This window comes from Maniola jurtina, chromosome 18 (genome assembly GCF_905333055.1).
Source record: "Maniola jurtina chromosome 18, ilManJurt1.1, whole genome shotgun sequence".
Classification (NCBI taxonomy): Eukaryota; Metazoa; Arthropoda; class Insecta; order Lepidoptera; family Nymphalidae; genus Maniola; species Maniola jurtina.
This window is the reverse complement of record NC_060046.1, coordinates 9916444-9937949: the sequence shown is the minus strand read 5'-3', so window position 1 is coordinate 9937949 and position 21506 is coordinate 9916444. Positions and strand designations below refer to the sequence as shown.

At 35.2% G+C, this 21506-nt stretch overlaps 3 protein-coding genes across 3 annotated transcripts; 1 reads left to right on the top strand and 2 right to left on the bottom strand.

The window, feature by feature from the left end:
- Positions 1-926: 926 nt before the first annotated feature.
- LOC123874244 (centrosome-associated zinc finger protein CP190-like) lies at positions 927-6522 on the bottom strand. Its single transcript, XM_045919480.1, has 2 exons — positions 6350-6522; positions 927-6131 (listed from the first exon to the last, which is right to left on the bottom strand). Exon 2 carries the CDS (start codon positions 6080-6082, stop codon positions 1898-1900), a length of 4185 nt encoding a protein of 1394 aa, XP_045775436.1. The 5' UTR covers positions 6083-6131; positions 6350-6522; the 3' UTR covers positions 927-1897.
- Positions 6523-10801: 4279 nt separating this feature from the next.
- LOC123874674 (ubiquitin-conjugating enzyme E2 J2-like) lies at positions 10802-13652 on the top strand. The gene has a single exon (XM_045920177.1). It carries the CDS (start codon positions 11007-11009, stop codon positions 11685-11687), a length of 681 nt encoding a protein of 226 aa, XP_045776133.1. The 5' UTR covers positions 10802-11006; the 3' UTR covers positions 11688-13652.
- A 756-nt stretch (positions 13653-14408) lies between these two features.
- LOC123874669 (centrosome-associated zinc finger protein CP190-like) lies at positions 14409-20004 on the bottom strand. Its single transcript, XM_045920170.1, has 2 exons — positions 19832-20004; positions 14409-19613 (listed from the first exon to the last, which is right to left on the bottom strand). The coding sequence occupies exon 2, from the start codon at positions 19562-19564 to the stop codon at positions 15380-15382; it is 4185 nt and encodes a 1394-aa protein (XP_045776126.1). The 5' UTR covers positions 19565-19613; positions 19832-20004; the 3' UTR covers positions 14409-15379.
- Positions 20005-21506: the final 1502 nt, after the last annotated feature.

Below are 21506 nucleotides of genomic sequence, written 5' to 3'. Positions count from 1 at the left end.
ACACTTACCCGAGCCGCACGCGTCGAACGAAACGAATTTAAGAATTCTGTGTATGAAATCTCGCACACTTCCCCGCGTTAGATCGTCCGAATCGGAAGTTTGCGAGGTTTCATATAAAGAATTCTAAAATTCGTTTTGTTCGACTCGGATAAGTGTGCGTTCACGTTAATAGGTAGAAAGTCCCGCGGGAACTCTTTGATTTTTCGGGATAAAAAGTAGCCTATGTGTTAAACCAGGGTAAAATCTATCTCCATTCCAAATTTTAGCCAAATCCGTCCAGTAGTTTTTGCGTGATTGAGTAACAAACATCCACACTTTCACATTTATAATATTAACTAGCTGATACCCGCGACTTCGTTCGCGTGGATGTAGGTTTTTTAAAATTCCCGTGGAAACTTTGATTTTCCGGGATAAAAAGTAGCCTATGTGCTAATCCAGGGTATAATCTATCTCCATTCTAAATTTCAGCCCAATCCGTCCAGTATTTTTGCGTGAAGGAGTAACAAACACACACACACACACACACATACGACTTTCGCCTTTATAATATAAGTGTGATGTAATAAGTAGGATTAGGATTAGGAAATAGGATTCTGTGCGTTTGTGTCACATCACACCCCTCCCGCAGGAACCTATATACTTAGTTAAGCCTATCAATGATGCCTGGAAAAAATACCATTTACTTAAATAAATCAGAAATTTAAGATGCTTGCAAGAGAATAACCTACTTTATCTGAAAGTTGAGTAATTCTTGTATTTAATATAATACTTATAGAAATAATCACAATAAATATTATTTTTTATACAAAATTGCATTTATTTATATGACCCCTTAATTATAACGGAATATAATTAGATTTACTTTATTAGAGGCCTACAACACAGCAAAAGTAATTTTACACTAGTAGCTAAATAAAACGCTTGGGTACAATAATATTTTTATAATTCATTTGAATTACAGGTGGTACCTACCTAGCTTAGGTACTTACACAAACTATCTTGATCATAAAACAGTAAGTTACCTATGTTTAAAATTACCTATAAAATTATAACAATTTGAAAAGTACCTAATCTTTCATTTTGTGATGAACATATCTGACTGGTCTAATTGGACTTTTTTAGGCAAATTATACAAAGATAAAAATACAAAAGTTACTTATACCTAGATACTTTGTCATAGCGATTGTATCATTTTTTTTAAAAGTGCATGCAAAATGCTGTAATACACAAAAAAAATTATACATGTAGGTATGTATCTGTAGAAAATCCTATCTTCTAAATTAAACATCTTCCATAATTTTTGCTTACAAGTACTATTATGCTTCATTAAAATTAAAATACCTATGTATTAAAGTTGTTACATGTTACACTTAAATTACCCAGTTATTTTAAGTTTTCTAATGTAATATTTAAAACATTAATAAGTATAGCTTACAGATTCTTATTTAATTAGTAGTAATACATTAGCTTAATTTGATTTGATACAGAAAAAGCTCATTACATATAAATAATGTCAATATTTAAAACTACCTTTTTCTGAAACACCATCAATCAAAAAGTCCATCCCTGGTTTAGGCCCATTATTTTATGTATATTTTGCCATGGGATGAGTTTGAAGTCATGTATGTATATAGATCGTTTCAGCGAACAGTTCCTATGGCGTTATGTTGGCTCCCCTGTCTGGCTAAGTCATTGGCAACATATTGGCATGAGAAAACGCAGATTTTGTTTATTTTCATTTGATTTTCATGAATGAATGAAATGAAAATAAACAAAGTCTGCGTCTTCTCGTGCCAATGACTAAGACAGACAGGGGAGCCAACATAACGCCATAGGAACTGTTCGTTGAAACGATCTTTAGTAATAATTTGACATCAAGTTACTCTGTACTTCTAGATCAATCCCTATTTTCCTCTTCCTCATCCTCATCCCAATCACTAACTAAACTCCTTATATTATCGTTCTTATTTATTACACCTTTATCAACTGTACCATCATTATCATCTGTAACAATGTTATCATTTGTAACACTGTTATCAATTATTACTGTACTTATGTTTTCATCTGGTGTTTCAATGTTCGAAGATTGTATATTCGGATCATTGTCATTATTGGCAGGTGTATCTTCTTCCTGAGAATCATTGTCATCCCAATCATTGAGTAGGGATGAGATTTTCTCATGTGGAATTGGTGTTACAGTTTCACTTTTCTTTGTATCAGTTTGTGAGTTACCAGGAGAATCACTCAGTGATGGAATGTCATCTTCTGCTACTGCTAACTCACCAGACACTTGTTTATTCACTTCTTTTTGAATATTTTCAATGGATTCTTCAGTTTCAGCTAAAGCCGTGACGTCATCATTTTGTTCGACTACATTAGCGTTTGATACAGTACTTTCCTCTGCTACAGTTATTTCATTCTCCTCTTCTGACCATTCAGAAGTTAAATTTTCTATATGTTCTTTTGCTATTTCGATTAAGGGCGCTACCTCTTTCGTTTGGTCGGTTGTTATGCACTGTTCCTTATTTTGACTTTCACTGATATCTCTAGCAATATTTTCTATAGTTTCTTCTTCTTCTTCTATGTGAGCTTCTATACCAGATTCTTGAAATTGCTCTCCCTCTTCACTGACTTCTTCAGCAACTGTAGAGTGGTCTGTGATTGGGTTAGATTCATCAACAGTATTTTCTGATAAGATTGTGGTATTATTCACTAGAGAATTTGTATCTTCAATGATTGAATCACAAGTTAGATTATTTTCTGCCTCATTCACTGTGACTATTTCAGTTGATGGAGTGTCATTATCGTTTGTGTGCAATATTTCTTCAACAATTGTAGACTCTTGAGAGTTTGGTGTAACTTCATCTGCAGTTGTGGTTTGTTCTTCAATCATGTTAACCGATTCTGCTTCAAATGAAGTAACGGAATTGATCTGATCATTATTTATATTAGATAGAGATTGGATCTGACCTTGATGTTGCATATTGCTAAGAACAGTTGCATCTGCAAGAGTAATTACGGCGTTTTGTTGACAGATTAATGCATTATCAATTGGTTGACTGATTGTAGTTATTATATTAGATTCATCGAACGTGTTGGTACATGTTTCAGTTTGCGCTACTTCTATTGTTACTGGCGCTGCAGCTGTTAACTGAACTTCTGTGATTTCATTTAAATTGTTACTGTGGAGGTTTTCCATTGGAGATATTGTTATTGATTCACCAACAGTCATTGTTTGCAATTCTGCTGGGGGAGTTACATTATGTTTATTAATAGTTGCATTGATATTGTTCTGCCATGAACCCTCAACTGTGGTATGTGTATTCATCATTGGAGTACAAGTTGTCACAGTCTCATAGTTTTGTGTTATTATAGCTGAAGGCTGAACAAAATGGCCTTGTGTTGTTATAAGTGAGTACTGTTTATTTGGCTCTTCAACAGGATGGCTGTAAACTACTACAATGTTTGAATTATCTGCAGAAACTGTTTCAGGAACATTCATATGATAATCTGGGATAATCATCATGTCATTAGATTGTGTGTTGTCTAAATCTATTGGTCCTGTTCCTAACGATGAGTCAGGATCTCCTAGTTCAGGGAGTACTTTATTTTGCTCTCCATCATCATATAAAATAGCCTGATTAGATTGCATAAGGGCTTTGTACTCTTCTTCACTTGAAACAACTATTTGGTAGGGTTGGGTCATTTGTGTTGATTTTTTACCTAGCATTTTACGTTCAGGGTTTGAGTTGTGAATGCTATGATACTCCACAGACGTTGTAGGCAAAGTAGATTCAGCATCATTTGAAGCATGTGATACTAAATATTCTCCCACTTTTTCTTTCTTGATTAGTTGATTATCTTGTAGAAAATACTCATCGTCGTCAATTATCACAGTATCTTCGCTAGAAGTAGGTCTTGTTTGAGAATGATATGTATTTTGTGGAAATTCATTTCTTTTAAGAGACGTGTTTTGCATTGAATCTGTTTTTCGAGACTGTGCCACTGAAGGTAAATTTTGCTGTGCAGAGCTGAAGCCAAGATTTAATATTTTGTTTTTATTAGCTGGCAATAAAACACGAGGTTTCTTAGCTGATACGCAAATACTTCCATCTGGTTTTTGCTCAATTTGATATTGCTCATTGACATCTTCATAGGAGTTTTCAAAAGAGACAGGAAGTTCTAATTTAACCATATTATCAGAAGGTTCATTTTTGGCTATTTTCAAGTTCGGGAACTTTTCCTCTTCTTGTTCTTCTTCTGAATCATCAATTAAGCCATCATTCCTTGCTGCTTCTTTGTGACTAATCTTTAAATGAGCATAAAGGTTGTGTTCACGCAGGAAGACTCTCATGCAATAAACACATTGCATCTTACTTATTTTGTCAACTGATTGAGTAGGATATTTTTTGCCAGTTTTCTGTGCAATTTGTGACATTTGAGTAGAAGGCAAATTGTATTTAAATGCTTTGTCTAAAGTATGATTTGTTTTATGTTTTACTAAAAGAGCTTCATTGAGAGCTATGTAACTGCAGTGATTACATTTTGGAAAATTGTATGCAGGAGGCGCTGGCACTCCATGTTTTGTTAGCTTATGATGAACAATGTAGTTTCTCTTCTGTGACTTCACACCACAATATTCACAAATACTTGGTATTGGCTTTTCATTGTGAATTTCTACTAGATGTTTACGGAAATTGAAATAGGATGTAAAATGCAAAGCTTTTCCTGGTGTACCACAAATGAGACAAATCCATGGTCCTGCTACATTCTCGGCTCCCAAGGCAATAAGTTTAGCAGCTTCCTTTGAGTTAAGAACATCAGACTCATAAGTGAAATCTGGAGTTTCATGTTTAGATTTTGCCTTTTCTTCAGTTGTTGAGTTAGACTTTTTAGTCTTCGTAGTGTTTAAAATTTTTAATTTAATGTTTTTGTTGCTCTTAACTAGATGTGGATATTTCTTGAGCACTTCACTGATTATTTTTGCATGATCTAAATTCTGGGTCTGAGCACTATTTTTGGTCTCTATAGTTATTTTTGAAGATTTGTTTTCTAATATTTGATCAAAAAGAACACTGTTGTCTTTGGCGTCGATATTTGAAGTTGATTGGAAAGTGCTCTCATCTTGCATACTGTCACCCAAAGGATCTAAAAAGATGCTTTCGTTAGTAGAGATCTTTCTACATTCTACTATATCATTGGCACTGCCGCTCATAAATCTACTGGAACTCGAACCTTCATCAAATAAATTGATCCTCTTAGGCGCATATTGTTTAGTCACTGTTTCTGGATGAACCATCAAGGGTTTGGAGCCATACGATATATTAGTGAACGAGTTGTCAAAAAGGTGTTCTTCATCTAACTCCTCAGGCAGCTCATACCGAGTCGGACGAGGCTCTTTCAAAGACAAATTTTTATTTTTGTCAGAAAATACAGGAAACTGGTAAGAAGACGAATTGCCATTTTTAATGATGCACTCTGCTTTGCTAAACATCTCTGAGGATGGCTTTTTCATTTTAGGTACATCAATAGGATCCAACTCTGTGTTGTCGAAAGCAGTAGAGAATGAACGTTTGTTGCTGCTGCTACTGGCTACGGTTTTGTGGTGTGGAGTTTGTGAAGTGGATGTTTTTGAATATCTTTTTGTATAAAAGTTTGCAGAAGAGGTGAAGGCCGGCTTGGCTGGCTTAGCGGGGGGCAGTTTTTTAATAGGACGGTGTGCTTCGAGAAGTTTAGTGAGTATGGGTAGATCCATAACTAGGGATGTTTGATACAATTTCTCCAATAACTCTAGTTTAAATTCCAACTGTCCAGTGTACATAAAGTTGATGATAGGGACCACGACATCCGCCTGCAGGTCGTCCGGCATCACCAAGCAGTCTTCGTACATCTCACACGTGCGCTCCAGCAGCTCGAAGTACTCCGTGCAGGCGCTGAGGACCAGCCTGTGCACCTTGAGCTGCGCATTGTCCTGGAACTGTAGCGTCAGGTCGCAGTAGTCGGTGCGATTGAAGAAATGTTTTAGTCTGTGGAGGAAGTAAATTCCCCAGTTGTCCACTTTCACTTGCCTCGCGTCTGACATGACTCACTTTTTACTGTTTTAGTAACTCATAATCGATCAACCAAATGCACTGGAAGTGAAAAAAACATGTTTAAGAATAACATCAATAAGTTTAACACTGTTTTCTTGTTGAATTGACGGGGTAATCGATAGTTTTTCCCACAGGTTATTCCGAGAGAGTTGTACGGAAAGTATGCAAGTACGTCGCGACATTTTTTAGAAAAGAAGTCTATGCACTTTTGATTTAACTTGAATTTTGCGCCAATTGTATTTATTTCGTAAACTTACCGATTGCAAAACAAATAGGTATTATATTTTCCACGGCTATCGTGCCCACATCACAAAATTACTTCACCAAATTTACTTCAAGTTGACACAGGTAACGCAAGATGGCGGTGTTATTATAGCTTTCGCGCTCGTCTGCCATGAGTTGGAAGCGGACCGCGTCGTTTCGGTGAAATAGCAAGTCAAATTACTTACTTTTAAGAAATTTTAAATAAAAAATAATGAAGTAAACTATTGAAATTATCAAATATAACATTAAAATTGATAAAAATTTCAGGTAAATGTATGTTTAGAATTCCTATCATTTATTTAGAAAGAATATTCAATAAAGTAGCAAAATGACTTGCTGGTGTCGCCCTCTGCTCTGGCCTTTGCAAATGACGAACTATCTCGTTATTGATTGGGCGAGTTCTAATTCGGGACATGGCAAGTGGGGTGTGGGATGACAGATCAAAATGGACGCTTTGCTATTATTCTATTATTATCATTTATTCAATGGCAATAGATGGCGCTATTTAGGCTAAAATAGGATTTTAAATATTGAATGTTCAAATATTAGATTGGTTTTTAGGATTCCGTACCGAAGGGTTCCAACGGGACCCTTTTATTGTATATCTGTCAGTGGGCTGTTTCTCATGAACCGTAATAGGTAGAGAGTTGAAATTTTCACAGAATGCTATTATGCTAATTGCAGATACAACTACAAGTTTACAAATAATAATAAAAAATCAAATCGGTCGCCATGTAAATTAAAAAATTAAAAAGTACATTATCTTTTACGATAGGCACAGCATATATGCAGGCACACTTAGATACCTACTTCCATGCTGGTTTATTTATAAGAAAACCTCCAGAGTCTAGATCTATCGTACCTACTATATTATTTTATATTTAAATGTCCACTGGATTTTCAAAGAGCAGCGTAGGTACGCGTAGGTATTTCATTTTGTATCTACTGTCTATATAAATAATTGCAGCTAGATTATATAACAAGTAGTTAGGTATCTACTTTAATTATTATTGTTAATTATAGAACCTAAATTCAAACTATAACTACTAGACAGGACGTACCTAGGTATAAAGAAACAAAATCATTGCGTCTGTACCTAAGTAATATCAAAAAATAACAATGTTTGCTTATTGCTGTATAGTTTCATGCAGGCGCGTATTTTATACTTACAAATACATCGATGTTACAATGTTACAAAGTTCACCAAAGCCACTTAGAGTGCATGTATGTCGCAGCGAAATCTATACTAATCTATACTCTATACTTTACTAATAAATAAAATTGGAGTGTCTGTCTGTAATTTCGAAATAACTACCGCATATTAAGGTCATATGGTTATTTGAACGATACTATAACTGAGTCACACGTTTTTAAAATTTTTGTCTGTCTGTCTGTCTGTCTGTCTGTCTGTCTGTCTGTCTGTCTGTCTGTCTGTCTGTTTGAAAAGGCTAATCTTGGGAACGGCTGAACCGATTTTGACGGGATTTTCACAGACAAGTAGAAAATTGACCAGGGAATAACATAGGCTACTTTTTTAACCGACTTTCAAAAAGGGAGTTGTGTTTTTCTACCTATGTACACCGAAATCTCCGAGATTTCTGAACCGATTTGCGTCATTTCTTTTTTAATCGATAGAGGAACTTTGCGACATTGTTTCATAAAAAATTTGGAGTCCAACTCCTCAATCCTGATGCTGCAGGGGATCTGACCAATCCACGCGGGCGAAGCTGCGGGCATCAGCTAGTATTATTATAAACGTGAGTTCCCTTAGGGATACGGCTAACTCACGGGATATATTAAAACGATAACTCAATTAGACCATTTCACTAAACAAATCTAGTGATATCATAGAATACTGAGCATAGTAATATATGAAATGTAACAATCGCGACGGACTGAACTGACCGACTTTCTTCTTCACGAAAATACCTAAGTACTCTAAGGGTAGGATAGATTTTATGATTTTAAGTTTTCCTTTTTAACCCCCGACCCAAAACGAGGAGTGTTATAAGTTTGACGTGTGTATCATATGTATCTGTGTATCTGTCTGAGACATCGTAGCTCCTAAACGAATGAACCGATTTTAGTTTAGTTTTTTTTTTTTGTTTGAAAGGTGGCTTGATCGAGAGTGTTCTTAGCTATAATCGAAGAAAATCGGTTCAGCCGTTTGAAAGTTATCAGGTCTTTTCTAGTTTTCTTATAGAGGTTTTTGTGTTGGGGGTTTTGAGTTATTGTAACCTGTCATTTGGTTTATCCGGGTCTTTTCATGAGAAAAAAAAATTTTACTTGACTTGACGGGGTGAAGGTTGGTTGGTGCAATTTTATTTTTCAATTTGACAGCAAGATAGAATACAATAAGAAATAGGAGCGCGAGCGCAATTTTTTTGTTTCATACAGAAAAAAAATAAAACATACCTAACATATAAACGGGCTCAGTCATACAAATAAACCGGCCAAGTGCGAGTCAGACTCGCGCACTGAGGGTTCCGTACTTGGGTATTTTTTCCAACATTTTGCACGATAAATCAAAAACTATTATACATAAAAATAAATAAAAATCTGTTTTAGGATGTACAGGTAAAGCCCTTTCATATTATGATACCCCACTTGGTAGGTATAGTTATCTTATTTTGAAAATTGAAACACATTTTAATTTTTTTTTTATTGATGTAACCACAAATTCGCGGTTTTCAGATTTATTCCTATACTTATGCTATAAGACCTACCTACCTACCAAATTTCATGATTCTAGGTCAACGGGAAGTACCCTATACTTAGGTTTCTCGACAGACACGACGGACAGACAGACAACAAAGTGATCCTATAAGGGTTCCGTTTTTCCTTTTGAGGTACGGAACCCTAAAAATCTCTACTTTTCTCATGTTTTTTATCCCGGAAAAACAAATAGTTCTCAGGAGATGTCCATTTTCTCTCAGAGAGAGGAGCAAATGAAATTCCGGGTATCAAGAAATACAATAAAAGCGCGAGAGAAGCGAGCGCAAATTTTTTAACATATTTACATAAAAAATCTACATCAATATTAGCGAAAGTTCTTTTCAGGGCCTTTTTATTTTTGCTGGGATAGCTGCTGGCTACATGTTTAGCTGGAAATAAGCCGTGGTTTTGTGAAAGTGCAGTGATAGTTCTTCCACGGTCTTTTGAATTGATTCCATTGGGCTTGATGGAAATATGTAGCGTCACAAGTATTTACTCTTTTGAATTAGAATAATTACACAAAAAATGTGTTGCTTCTTTGAGACTATCCGCCGAAAAAAAGGTGCCTAAACGCTGGCATGTGTTAGGTACCTCGTTGAACAACCAGAGTAACGCATGGTGACCGAGGTAAGTAACTGCCACCATACAGCCCTCCGGTCATCCGTGGACTCCATGAGACGGGATGACAGAATTTGATTTTGATTTTGTAATTCTAATTTTATGTACCAGTCCGCAAGGTAGCTTGTGTGGGGTCTTCTATGACTTGGGCGCGTTTGAAACCCTCGTAGCTTTAGTTTTTAAATTAGGTAATTACCGCTACTAAGTTACTTATATCATTGTTTGACAATCTGAAAGTGTACAATTGTACCACATTCGGATAAATGACTTTGACTTTGAATTAACCTAGCAAAAAACACACAGAAACAGAAATCATCCATTTACTTACAGTTTTATTTTAAGTAGCTAAGTACTCAGTTAGAGTTAAATACTCAGTTAGAGAGAAATTCGGAGCATGATATTTCCATAAGTAAATTGCCATAATATTAGTGTGTGTCTGTGTGTGTAATAAAAATAAGGTTCTGCCAAAATACTCACTCTATTTTTTAAAAGTTTGTATTTTATAAATAAGAAATTTTAATAAATAAATATGATGAGATAAGCAAATTTTTTTTTAATTAAATTAATCTTAAGTTTAAAGGTTACCAAATTAATAATGGGTTTGTTTTATTTACTATGTTAGCCCTTGACTGCGTTTTCACCTGGTGGAAAGTGAAAATGGAAGGGGGCTAACTTGGAAAGGCAATTTTATTAAACATCAATAGATATACCCATTAAAACTACGCTGTATCATACCATACCGGAATCATTGATTAGATTACCGGAACGCAAAATATTACTCTACGGGAGGGCTTTGCCGAAAGGATGGTACTAGCCACGGCTGAAGAACACCATAGATATTATTACGCTGTAAATCGAACTTGATATCTTCCACTTGGGCCAGTAATCACCTAACACTATAGTAAAATTGGTAACTCAAGCTTTACCAATTTTAGTTCGATTCCAGTCATATCCTAACACATTCACATTATAATGCCTAGCGCTGCGCTATTGCTAGTGTGTATTCACCATTAGAAACTTGAATATTGTTTATCTGTATACATTGTGTAATTTAGTCTATGACATGGATGAAGGATGGTCTATGACTTTCAATGAATTTGACATTATTTTGACATCGACATTGACTTATAAGATTGCAATGACGTATTCTTTAAAATTTCGATTTGTGGCGAAAATTATATAAAAAATAGCGAATTAAATTCGTAAAACTTCTTTTGCGTATCATGTACACTATTATTTTATTGGTATAACAGTAGTGGACACTCAAAAGTTTGAAGAGTTTTTATTTATTTTACATGTTAGAACAATTTGCAAACAATGGCGAAAACTAAGGTTACAGGAGCGACTAGTCGACTGAAACAGGACTATCTCAGGCTGAAAAATGACCCTGTACCGTACGTGACCGCGGAGCCCGTCCCATCGAATATTCTAGAGTGGCATTACGTCGTGAAAGGACCAGAGAAAAGTCCGTACGAAGGCGGATACTATCACGGCAAAATTATATTTCCAAGGGAATTTCCATTCAAGCCGCCGTCTATTTACATGATCACGCCGAACGGGCGGTTCAAGACGAACACCAAACTGTGCCTTAGCATTACCGACTTTCACCCGGACACATGGAACCCCGCGTGGTCTATCTCTACTATACTGACGGGCTTACTCAGCTTCATGCTGGAAAAAACTCCGACGCTCGGCTCCATCGAGACATCGGACAACCAGAAGCGCTGCCTGGCGGCCGAATCTCTGGAAATCAATCTCAAAAACAAAATGTTCTGTGAACTGTTCCCTGAATATGTGGAGGAGATAGAACTGCTGCTGAAGGAGCGGCAGGAAGCTATCCTGCATCTCGATAGCACTAGCAGCATGGGCGACAGTGAAGTGATTACTGAGCAGCAGTCCAACATGTACTATATCATGACAAACCTTTTTGTGCTTGTGGGCTTTGTGTTTCTTGCCTACATGGTCAAATACGTCCTGGTTTCCATATCTAATGACTAGGCAATAATATTGTGCTAATTTAAACTTGTATGTAAATACTGTAATTTATTTTGTATATATAATATTTAAAACATTTTATAGAAATGTTAAAGGTAGCACTGAATCATACAAAAGTTATTATAAACACAGTAGTTTTGTTTGCTTTGATCTGTGACAGTTTGATAATGAATTATTATTAGAAAGAACATTTTGATATAGAAACCTTGATACTGTGTGATTGGAAATCTGTTAGTTTGTTAAATATCAGCATTATTAGTATGAAATAATGACCATTTCACAAGTATTTTAAAATTAATGTGTTCTTTAATAGAAACGAATCATCTGTCTAAACAGAATTGACTACTTTTAGTCTACATAGGTACAGCAAAGAATTTTTATTGTCATGTTGTATTATGAAAGTAGCTTGCATGAATTACATGTAAAAAACATAGTGAGAGGCCTATGTATGTGCGGTATATGAATGCAACCTAAGCTAATAAGTATGATGAAAAATAATAGGTAAAACATACAGGCTGGGGCAGAAGATATTGAAATAAAAGTTTCAGGGTCGGCTTTTCTTCAGCTTCTGTGATTTAACTGTTTAGTGCTTTGATGGTAGAAGTTAATTTTAAATTATTCCATCTTTCAGATGTTTTGTTTTAAAAAATAATTGTATTGATTTCTTATTATTTTAATATAATAGAATAAAATTATCACATCCTGTTCACCAAATCTTGTTTAAAGTCACCTTTCTAAGACATTAGTCACTTCAGCATTTGAGTAACTATATTTAATCCTATTTAGAGTTTTGTTATTTTCTGTGTAAAATTGTCATCATCTTGGATTCTAGTGAACTGATTTCAGTAAAAACTGGAGAAGCTTTTAAGCCCGACTAAGTATATGTTTTCAAGATACAAGCATTCTCTACCAAATGTCAAAATGGGTTAAGCAGATGAGCTGTGAAAAAGTGACACACACTTTCCCTTTTATATTATTGATAATTTGGTTGTACAACCAAACTAGTACCATTACTTTAAATTTTTTTGTTACCTACAATAGTAGGTACAGGTACCCCGCAGGAAATATTGTTTATCAACCTTTAGAAAGAGATAGCGGATTTGTAGAGCGTTGTCTCTGTCATTGAGACTGACAAAACGTCACACAGAGTGACAGAGACAATGCTCTACTACTAATTTAATTTCTTTTTAATTACTTAATCTTGTTTGGTTTTTAACTGTGATAAGAAAACAGCCTTAGAAAATAATACCTACTGTTCTTAAAAAAATGCAGTTTTATTCCACATTAATTTGTTCTTGCAACCACAGAATTCAGAATTATGTACAGTATAGAAGTGGTATAGAAAGTCACGGTACTAGTCTATACCTTATTTAGAATTCTGTAACTCATAGACAAAATAACTCATGATGAACAGATTTTGATAAAACCTTAGAGATAGGTATAGAGCAAGATCCTAGGACCGCCAGACGTTACTTTGTTTCTGAGAAACAAAAAGAGTTGGATAGAGTAGTATTAGTGTGTATTTTTAACGTAGTACATACGCATATCAGCTAGCTTGTGCCAACGATCAATTCATAGGTATCAGCTGCCCATTATAGGCATTAGTATTCTACTACATAAAAATCAGCACTCTAACTAAGAAAACTGAGTAATGTTTTTACATACCTTTAGCAGCTTGTATCTTTGAATTAGCCGTCGTTGGCACTAGCTAGCAGATGCATGCCTTCGTTAAAAATACAACACTATCCAACTCTTTGTCAGTGGCGGTCCTGGGATCTTAGCTTATTAAGGTGAACGTACACTTACCCGAGCCGCACGCGTCGAACGAAACGAATTTAAGAATTCTGTGTATGAAATCTCGCACACTTCCCCGCGTTAGATCGTCCGAATCGGAAGTTTGCGAGGTTTCATATAAAGAATTCTAAAATTCGTTTTGTTCGACTCGGATAAGTGTGCGTTCACGTTAATAGGTAGAAAGTCCCGCGGGAACTCTTTGATTTTTCGGGATAAAAAGTAGCCTATGTGTTAAACCAGGGTAAAATCTATCTCCATTCCAAATTTTAGCCAAATCCGTCCAGTAGTTTTTGCGTGATTGAGTAACAAACATCCACACTTTCACATTTATAATATTAACTAGCTGATACCCGCGACTTCGTTCGCGTGGATGTAGGTTTTTTAAAATTCCCGTGGAAACTTTGATTTTCCGGGATAAAAAGTAGCCTATGTGCTAATCCAGGGTATAATCTATCTCCATTCTAAATTTCAGCCCAATCCGTCCAGTATTTTTGCGTGAAGGAGTAACAAACACACACACACACACACACATACGACTTTCGCCTTTATAATATAAGTGTGATGTAATAAGTAGGATTAGGATTAGGAAATAGGATTCTGTGCGTTTGTGTCACATCACACCCCTCCCGCAGGAACCTATATACTTAGTTAAGCCTATCAATGATGCCTGGAAAAAATACCATTTACTTAAATAAATCAGAAATTTAAGATGCTTGCAAGAGAATAACCTACTTTATCTGAAAGTTGAGTAATTCTTGTATTTAATATAATACTTATAGAAATAATCACAATAAATATTATTTTTTATACAAAATTGCATTTATTTATATGACCCCTTAATTATAACGGAATATAATTAGATTTACTTTATTAGAGGCCTACAACACAGCAAAAGTAATTTTACACTAGTAGCTAAATAAAACGCTTGGGTACAATAATATTTTTATAATTCATTTGAATTACAGGTGGTACCTACCTAGCTTAGGTACTTACACAAACTATCTTGATCATAAAACAGTAAGTTACCTATGTTTAAAATTACCTATAAAATTATAACAATTTGAAAAGTACCTAATCTTTCATTTTGTGATGAACATATCTGACTGGTCTAATTGGACTTTTTTAGGCAAATTATACAAAGATAAAAATACAAAAGTTACTTATACCTAGATACTTTGTCATAGCGATTGTATCATTTTTTTTAAAAGTGCATGCAAAATGCTGTAATACACAAAAAAAATTATACATGTAGGTATGTATCTGTAGAAAATCCTATCTTCTAAATTAAACATCTTCCATAATTTTTGCTTACAAGTACTATTATGCTTCATTAAAATTAAAATACCTATGTATTAAAGTTGTTACATGTTACACTTAAATTACCCAGTTATTTTAAGTTTTCTAATGTAATATTTAAAACATTAATAAGTATAGCTTACAGATTCTTATTTAATTAGTAGTAATACATTAGCTTAATTTGATTTGATACAGAAAAAGCTCATTACATATAAATAATGTCAATATTTAAAACTACCTTTTTCTGAAACACCATCAATCAAAAAGTCCATCCCTGGTTTAGGCCCATTATTTTATGTATATTTTGCCATGGGATGAGTTTGAAGTCATGTATGTATATAGATCGTTTCAGCGAACAGTTCCTATGGCGTTATGTTGGCTCCCCTGTCTGGCTAAGTCATTGGCAACATATTGGCATGAGAAAACGCAGATTTTGTTTATTTTCATTTGATTTTCATGAATGAATGAAATGAAAATAAACAAAGTCTGCGTCTTCTCGTGCCAATGACTAAGACAGACAGGGGAGCCAACATAACGCCATAGGAACTGTTCGTTGAAACGATCTTTAGTAATAATTTGACATCAAGTTACTCTGTACTTCTAGATCAATCCCTATTTTCCTCTTCCTCATCCTCATCCCAATCACTAACTAAACTCCTTATATTATCGTTCTTATTTATTACACCTTTATCAACTGTACCATCATTATCATCTGTAACAATGTTATCATTTGTAACACTGTTATCAATTATTACTGTACTTATGTTTTCATCTGGTGTTTCAATGTTCGAAGATTGTATATTCGGATCATTGTCATTATTGGCAGGTGTATCTTCTTCCTGAGAATCATTGTCATCCCAATCATTGAGTAGGGATGAGATTTTCTCATGTGGAATTGGTGTTACAGTTTCACTTTTCTTTGTATCAGTTTGTGAGTTACCAGGAGAATCACTCAGTGATGGAATGTCATCTTCTGCTACTGCTAACTCACCAGACACTTGTTTATTCACTTCTTTTTGAATATTTTCAATGGATTCTTCAGTTTCAGCTAAAGCCGTGACGTCATCATTTTGTTCGACTACATTAGCGTTTGATACAGTACTTTCCTCTGCTACAGTTATTTCATTCTCCTCTTCTGACCATTCAGAAGTTAAATTTTCTATATGTTCTTTTGCTATTTCGATTAAGGGCGCTACCTCTTTCGTTTGGTCGGTTGTTATGCACTGTTCCTTATTTTGACTTTCACTGATATCTCTAGCAATATTTTCTATAGTTTCTTCTTCTTCTTCTATGTGAGCTTCTATACCAGATTCTTGAAATTGCTCTCCCTCTTCACTGACTTCTTCAGCAACTGTAGAGTGGTCTGTGATTGGGTTAGATTCATCAACAGTATTTTCTGATAAGATTGTGGTATTATTCACTAGAGAATTTGTATCTTCAATGATTGAATCACAAGTTAGATTATTTTCTGCCTCATTCACTGTGACTATTTCAGTTGATGGAGTGTCATTATCGTTTGTGTGCAATATTTCTTCAACAATTGTAGACTCTTGAGAGTTTGGTGTAACTTCATCTGCAGTTGTGGTTTGTTCTTCAATCATGTTAACCGATTCTGCTTCAAATGAAGTAACGGAATTGATCTGATCATTATTTATATTAGATAGAGATTGGATCTGACCTTGATGTTGCATATTGCTAAGAACAGTTGCATCTGCAAGAGTAATTACGGCGTTTTGTTGACAGATTAATGCATTATCAATTGGTTGACTGATTGTAGTTATTATATTAGATTCATCGAACGTGTTGGTACATGTTTCAGTTTGCGCTACTTCTATTGTTACTGGCGCTGCAGCTGTTAACTGAACTTCTGTGATTTCATTTAAATTGTTACTGTGGAGGTTTTCCATTGGAGATATTGTTATTGATTCACCAACAGTCATTGTTTGCAATTCTGCTGGGGGAGTTACATTATGTTTATTAATAGTTGCATTGATATTGTTCTGCCATGAACCCTCAACTGTGGTATGTGTATTCATCATTGGAGTACAAGTTGTCACAGTCTCATAGTTTTGTGTTATTATAGCTGAAGGCTGAACAAAATGGCCTTGTGTTGTTATAAGTGAGTACTGTTTATTTGGCTCTTCAACAGGATGGCTGTAAACTACTACAATGTTTGAATTATCTGCAGAAACTGTTTCAGGAACATTCATATGATAATCTGGGATAATCATCATGTCATTAGATTGTGTGTTGTCTAAATCTATTGGTCCTGTTCCTAACGATGAGTCAGGATCTCCTAGTTCAGGGAGTACTTTATTTTGCTCTCCATCATCATATAAAATAGCCTGATTAGATTGCATAAGGGCTTTGTACTCTTCTTCACTTGAAACAACTATTTGGTAGGGTTGGGTCATTTGTGTTGATTTTTTACCTAGCATTTTACGTTCAGGGTTTGAGTTGTGAATGCTATGATACTCCACAGACGTTGTAGGCAAAGTAGATTCAGCATCATTTGAAGCATGTGATACTAAATATTCTCCCACTTTTTCTTTCTTGATTAGTTGATTATCTTGTAGAAAATACTCATCGTCGTCAATTATCACAGTATCTTCGCTAGAAGTAGGTCTTGTTTGAGAATGATATGTATTTTGTGGAAATTCATTTCTTTTAAGAGACGTGTTTTGCATTGAATCTGTTTTTCGAGACTGTGCCACTGAAGGTAAATTTTGCTGTGCAGAGCTGAAGCCAAGATTTAATATTTTGTTTTTATTAGCTGGCAATAAAACACGAGGTTTCTTAGCTGATACGCAAATACTTCCATCTGGTTTTTGCTCAATTTGATATTGCTCATTGACATCTTCATAGGAGTTTTCAAAAGAGACAGGAAGTTCTAATTTAACCATATTATCAGAAGGTTCATTTTTGGCTATTTTCAAGTTCGGGAACTTTTCCTCTTCTTGTTCTTCTTCTGAATCATCAATTAAGCCATCATTCCTTGCTGCTTCTTTGTGACTAATCTTTAAATGAGCATAAAGGTTGTGTTCACGCAGGAAGACTCTCATGCAATAAACACATTGCATCTTACTTATTTTGTCAACTGATTGAGTAGGATATTTTTTGCCAGTTTTCTGTGCAATTTGTGACATTTGAGTAGAAGGCAAATTGTATTTAAATGCTTTGTCTAAAGTATGATTTGTTTTATGTTTTACTAAAAGAGCTTCATTGAGAGCTATGTAACTGCAGTGATTACATTTTGGAAAATTGTATGCAGGAGGCGCTGGCACTCCATGTTTTGTTAGCTTATGATGAACAATGTAGTTTCTCTTCTGTGACTTCACACCACAATATTCACAAATACTTGGTATTGGCTTTTCATTGTGAATTTCTACTAGATGTTTACGGAAATTGAAATAGGATGTAAAATGCAAAGCTTTTCCTGGTGTACCACAAATGAGACAAATCCATGGTCCTGCTACATTCTCGGCTCCCAAGGCAATAAGTTTAGCAGCTTCCTTTGAGTTAAGAACATCAGACTCATAAGTGAAATCTGGAGTTTCATGTTTAGATTTTGCCTTTTCTTCAGTTGTTGAGTTAGACTTTTTAGTCTTCGTAGTGTTTAAAATTTTTAATTTAATGTTTTTGTTGCTCTTAACTAGATGTGGATATTTCTTGAGCACTTCACTGATTATTTTTGCATGATCTAAATTCTGGGTCTGAGCACTATTTTTGGTCTCTATAGTTATTTTTGAAGATTTGTTTTCTAATATTTGATCAAAAAGAACACTGTTGTCTTTGGCGTCGATATTTGAAGTTGATTGGAAAGTGCTCTCATCTTGCATACTGTCACCCAAAGGATCTAAAAAGATGCTTTCGTTAGTAGAGATCTTTCTACATTCTACTATATCATTGGCACTGCCGCTCATAAATCTACTGGAACTCGAACCTTCATCAAATAAATTGATCCTCTTAGGCGCATATTGTTTAGTCACTGTTTCTGGATGAACCATCAAGGGTTTGGAGCCATACGATATATTAGTGAACGAGTTGTCAAAAAGGTGTTCTTCATCTAACTCCTCAGGCAGCTCATACCGAGTCGGACGAGGCTCTTTCAAAGACAAATTTTTATTTTTGTCAGAAAATACAGGAAACTGGTAAGAAGACGAATTGCCATTTTTAATGATGCACTCTGCTTTGCTAAACATCTCTGAGGATGGCTTTTTCATTTTAGGTACATCAATAGGATCCAACTCTGTGTTGTCGAAAGCAGTAGAGAATGAACGTTTGTTGCTGCTGCTACTGGCTACGGTTTTGTGGTGTGGAGTTTGTGAAGTGGATGTTTTTGAATATCTTTTTGTATAAAAGTTTGCAGAAGAGGTGAAGGCCGGCTTGGCTGGCTTAGCGGGGGGCAGTTTTTTAATAGGACGGTGTGCTTCGAGAAGTTTAGTGAGTATGGGTAGATCCATAACTAGGGATGTTTGATACAATTTCTCCAATAACTCTAGTTTAAATTCCAACTGTCCAGTGTACATAAAGTTGATGATAGGGACCACGACATCCGCCTGCAGGTCGTCCGGCATCACCAAGCAGTCTTCGTACATCTCACACGTGCGCTCCAGCAGCTCGAAGTACTCCGTGCAGGCGCTGAGGACCAGCCTGTGCACCTTGAGCTGCGCATTGTCCTGGAACTGTAGCGTCAGGTCGCAGTAGTCGGTGCGATTGAAGAAATGTTTTAGTCTGTGGAGGAAGTAAATTCCCCAGTTGTCCACTTTCACTTGCCTCGCGTCTGACATGACTCACTTTTTACTGTTTTAGTAACTCATAATCGATCAACCAAATGCACTGGAAGTGAAAAAAACATGTTTAAGAATAACATCAATAAGTTTAACACTGTTTTCTTGTTGAATTGACGGGGTAATCGATAGTTTTTCCCACAGGTTATTCCGAGAGAGTTGTACGGAAAGTATGCAAGTACGTCGCGACATTTTTTAGAAAAGAAGTCTATGCACTTTTGATTTAACTTGAATTTTGCGCCAATTGTATTTATTTCGTAAACTTACCGATTGCAAAACAAATAGGTATTATATTTTCCACGGCTATCGTGCCCACATCACAAAATTACTTCACCAAATTTACTTCAAGTTGACACAGGTAACGCAAGATGGCGGTGTTATTATAGCTTTCGCGCTCGTCTGCCATGAGTTGGAAGCGGACCGCGTCGTTTCGGTGAAATAGCAAGTCAAATTACTTACTTTTAAGAAATTTTAAATAAAAAATAATGAAGTAAACTATTGAAATTATCAAATATAACATTAAAATTGATAAAAATTTCAGGTAAATGTATGTTTAGAATTCCTATCATTTATTTAGAAAGAATATTCAATAAAGTAGCAAAATGACTTGCTGGTGTCGCCCTCTGCTCTGGCCTTTGCAAATGACGAACTATCTCGTTATTGATTGGGCGAGTTCTAATTCGGGACATGGCAAGTGGGGTGTGGGATGACAGATCAAAATGGACGCTTTGCTATTATTCTATTATTATCATTTATTCAATGGCAATAGATGGCGCTATTTAGGCTAAAATAGGATTTTAAATATTGAATGTTCAAATATTAGATTGGTTTTTAGGATTCCGTACCGAAGGGTTCCAACGGGACCCTTTTATTGTATATCTGTCAGTGGGCTGTTTCTCATGAACCGTAATAGGTAGAGAGTTGAAATTTTCACAGAATGCTATTATGCTAATTGCAGATACAACTACAAGTTTACAAATAATAATAAAAAATCAAATCGGTCGCCATGTAAATTAAAAAATTAAAAAGTACATTATCTTTTACGATAGGCACAGCATATATGCAGGCACACTTAGATACCTACTTCCATGCTGGTTTATTTATAAGAAAACCTCCAGAGTCTAGATCTATCGTACCTACTATATTATTTTATATTTAAATGTCCACTGGATTTTCAAAGAGCAGCGTAGGTACGCGTAGGTATTTCATTTTGTATCTACTGTCTATATAAATAATTGCAGCTAGATTATATAACAAGTAGTTAGGTATCTACTTTAATTATTATTGTTAATTATAGAACCTAAATTCAAACTATAACTACTAGACAGGACGTACCTAGGTATAAAGAAACAAAATCATTGCGTCTGTACCTAAGTAATATCAAAAAATAACAATGTTTGCTTATTGCTGTATAGTTTCATGCAGGCGCGTATTTTATACTTACAAATACATCGATGTTACAATGTTACAAAGTTCACCAAAGCCACTTAGAGTGCATGTATGTCGCAGCGAAATCTATACTAATCTATACTCTATACTTTACTAATAAATAAAATTGGAGTGTCTGTCTGTAATTTCGAAATAACTACCGCATATTAAGGTCATATGGTTATTTGAACGATACTATAACTGAGTCACACGTTTTTAAAATTTTTGTCTGTCTGTCTGTCTGTCTGTCTGTCTGTCTGTCTGTCTGTCTGTCTGTCTGTCTGTTTGAAAAGGCTAATCTTGGGAACGGCTGAACCGATTTTGACGGGATTTTCACAGACAAGTAGAAAATTGACCAGGGAATAACATAGGCTACTTTTTTAACCGACTTTCAAAAAGGGAGTTGTGTTTTTCTACCTATGTACACCGAAATCTCCGAGATTTCTGAACCGATTTGCGTCATTTCTTTTTTAATCGATAGAGGAACTTTGCGACATTGTTTCATAAAAAATTT

Excerpts from the sequence above, each read along its gene's own strand:
- LOC123874669 (XM_045920170.1), bottom strand. The coding sequence starts at position 19,564 with ATGTCAGACGCGAGGCAAGTGAAAGTGGACAACTGGGGAATTTACTTC.
- LOC123874674 (XM_045920177.1), top strand. The coding sequence starts at position 11,007 with ATGGCGAAAACTAAGGTTACAGGAGCGACTAGTCGACTGAAACAGGAC.
- LOC123874244 (XM_045919480.1), bottom strand. The coding sequence starts at position 6,082 with ATGTCAGACGCGAGGCAAGTGAAAGTGGACAACTGGGGAATTTACTTC.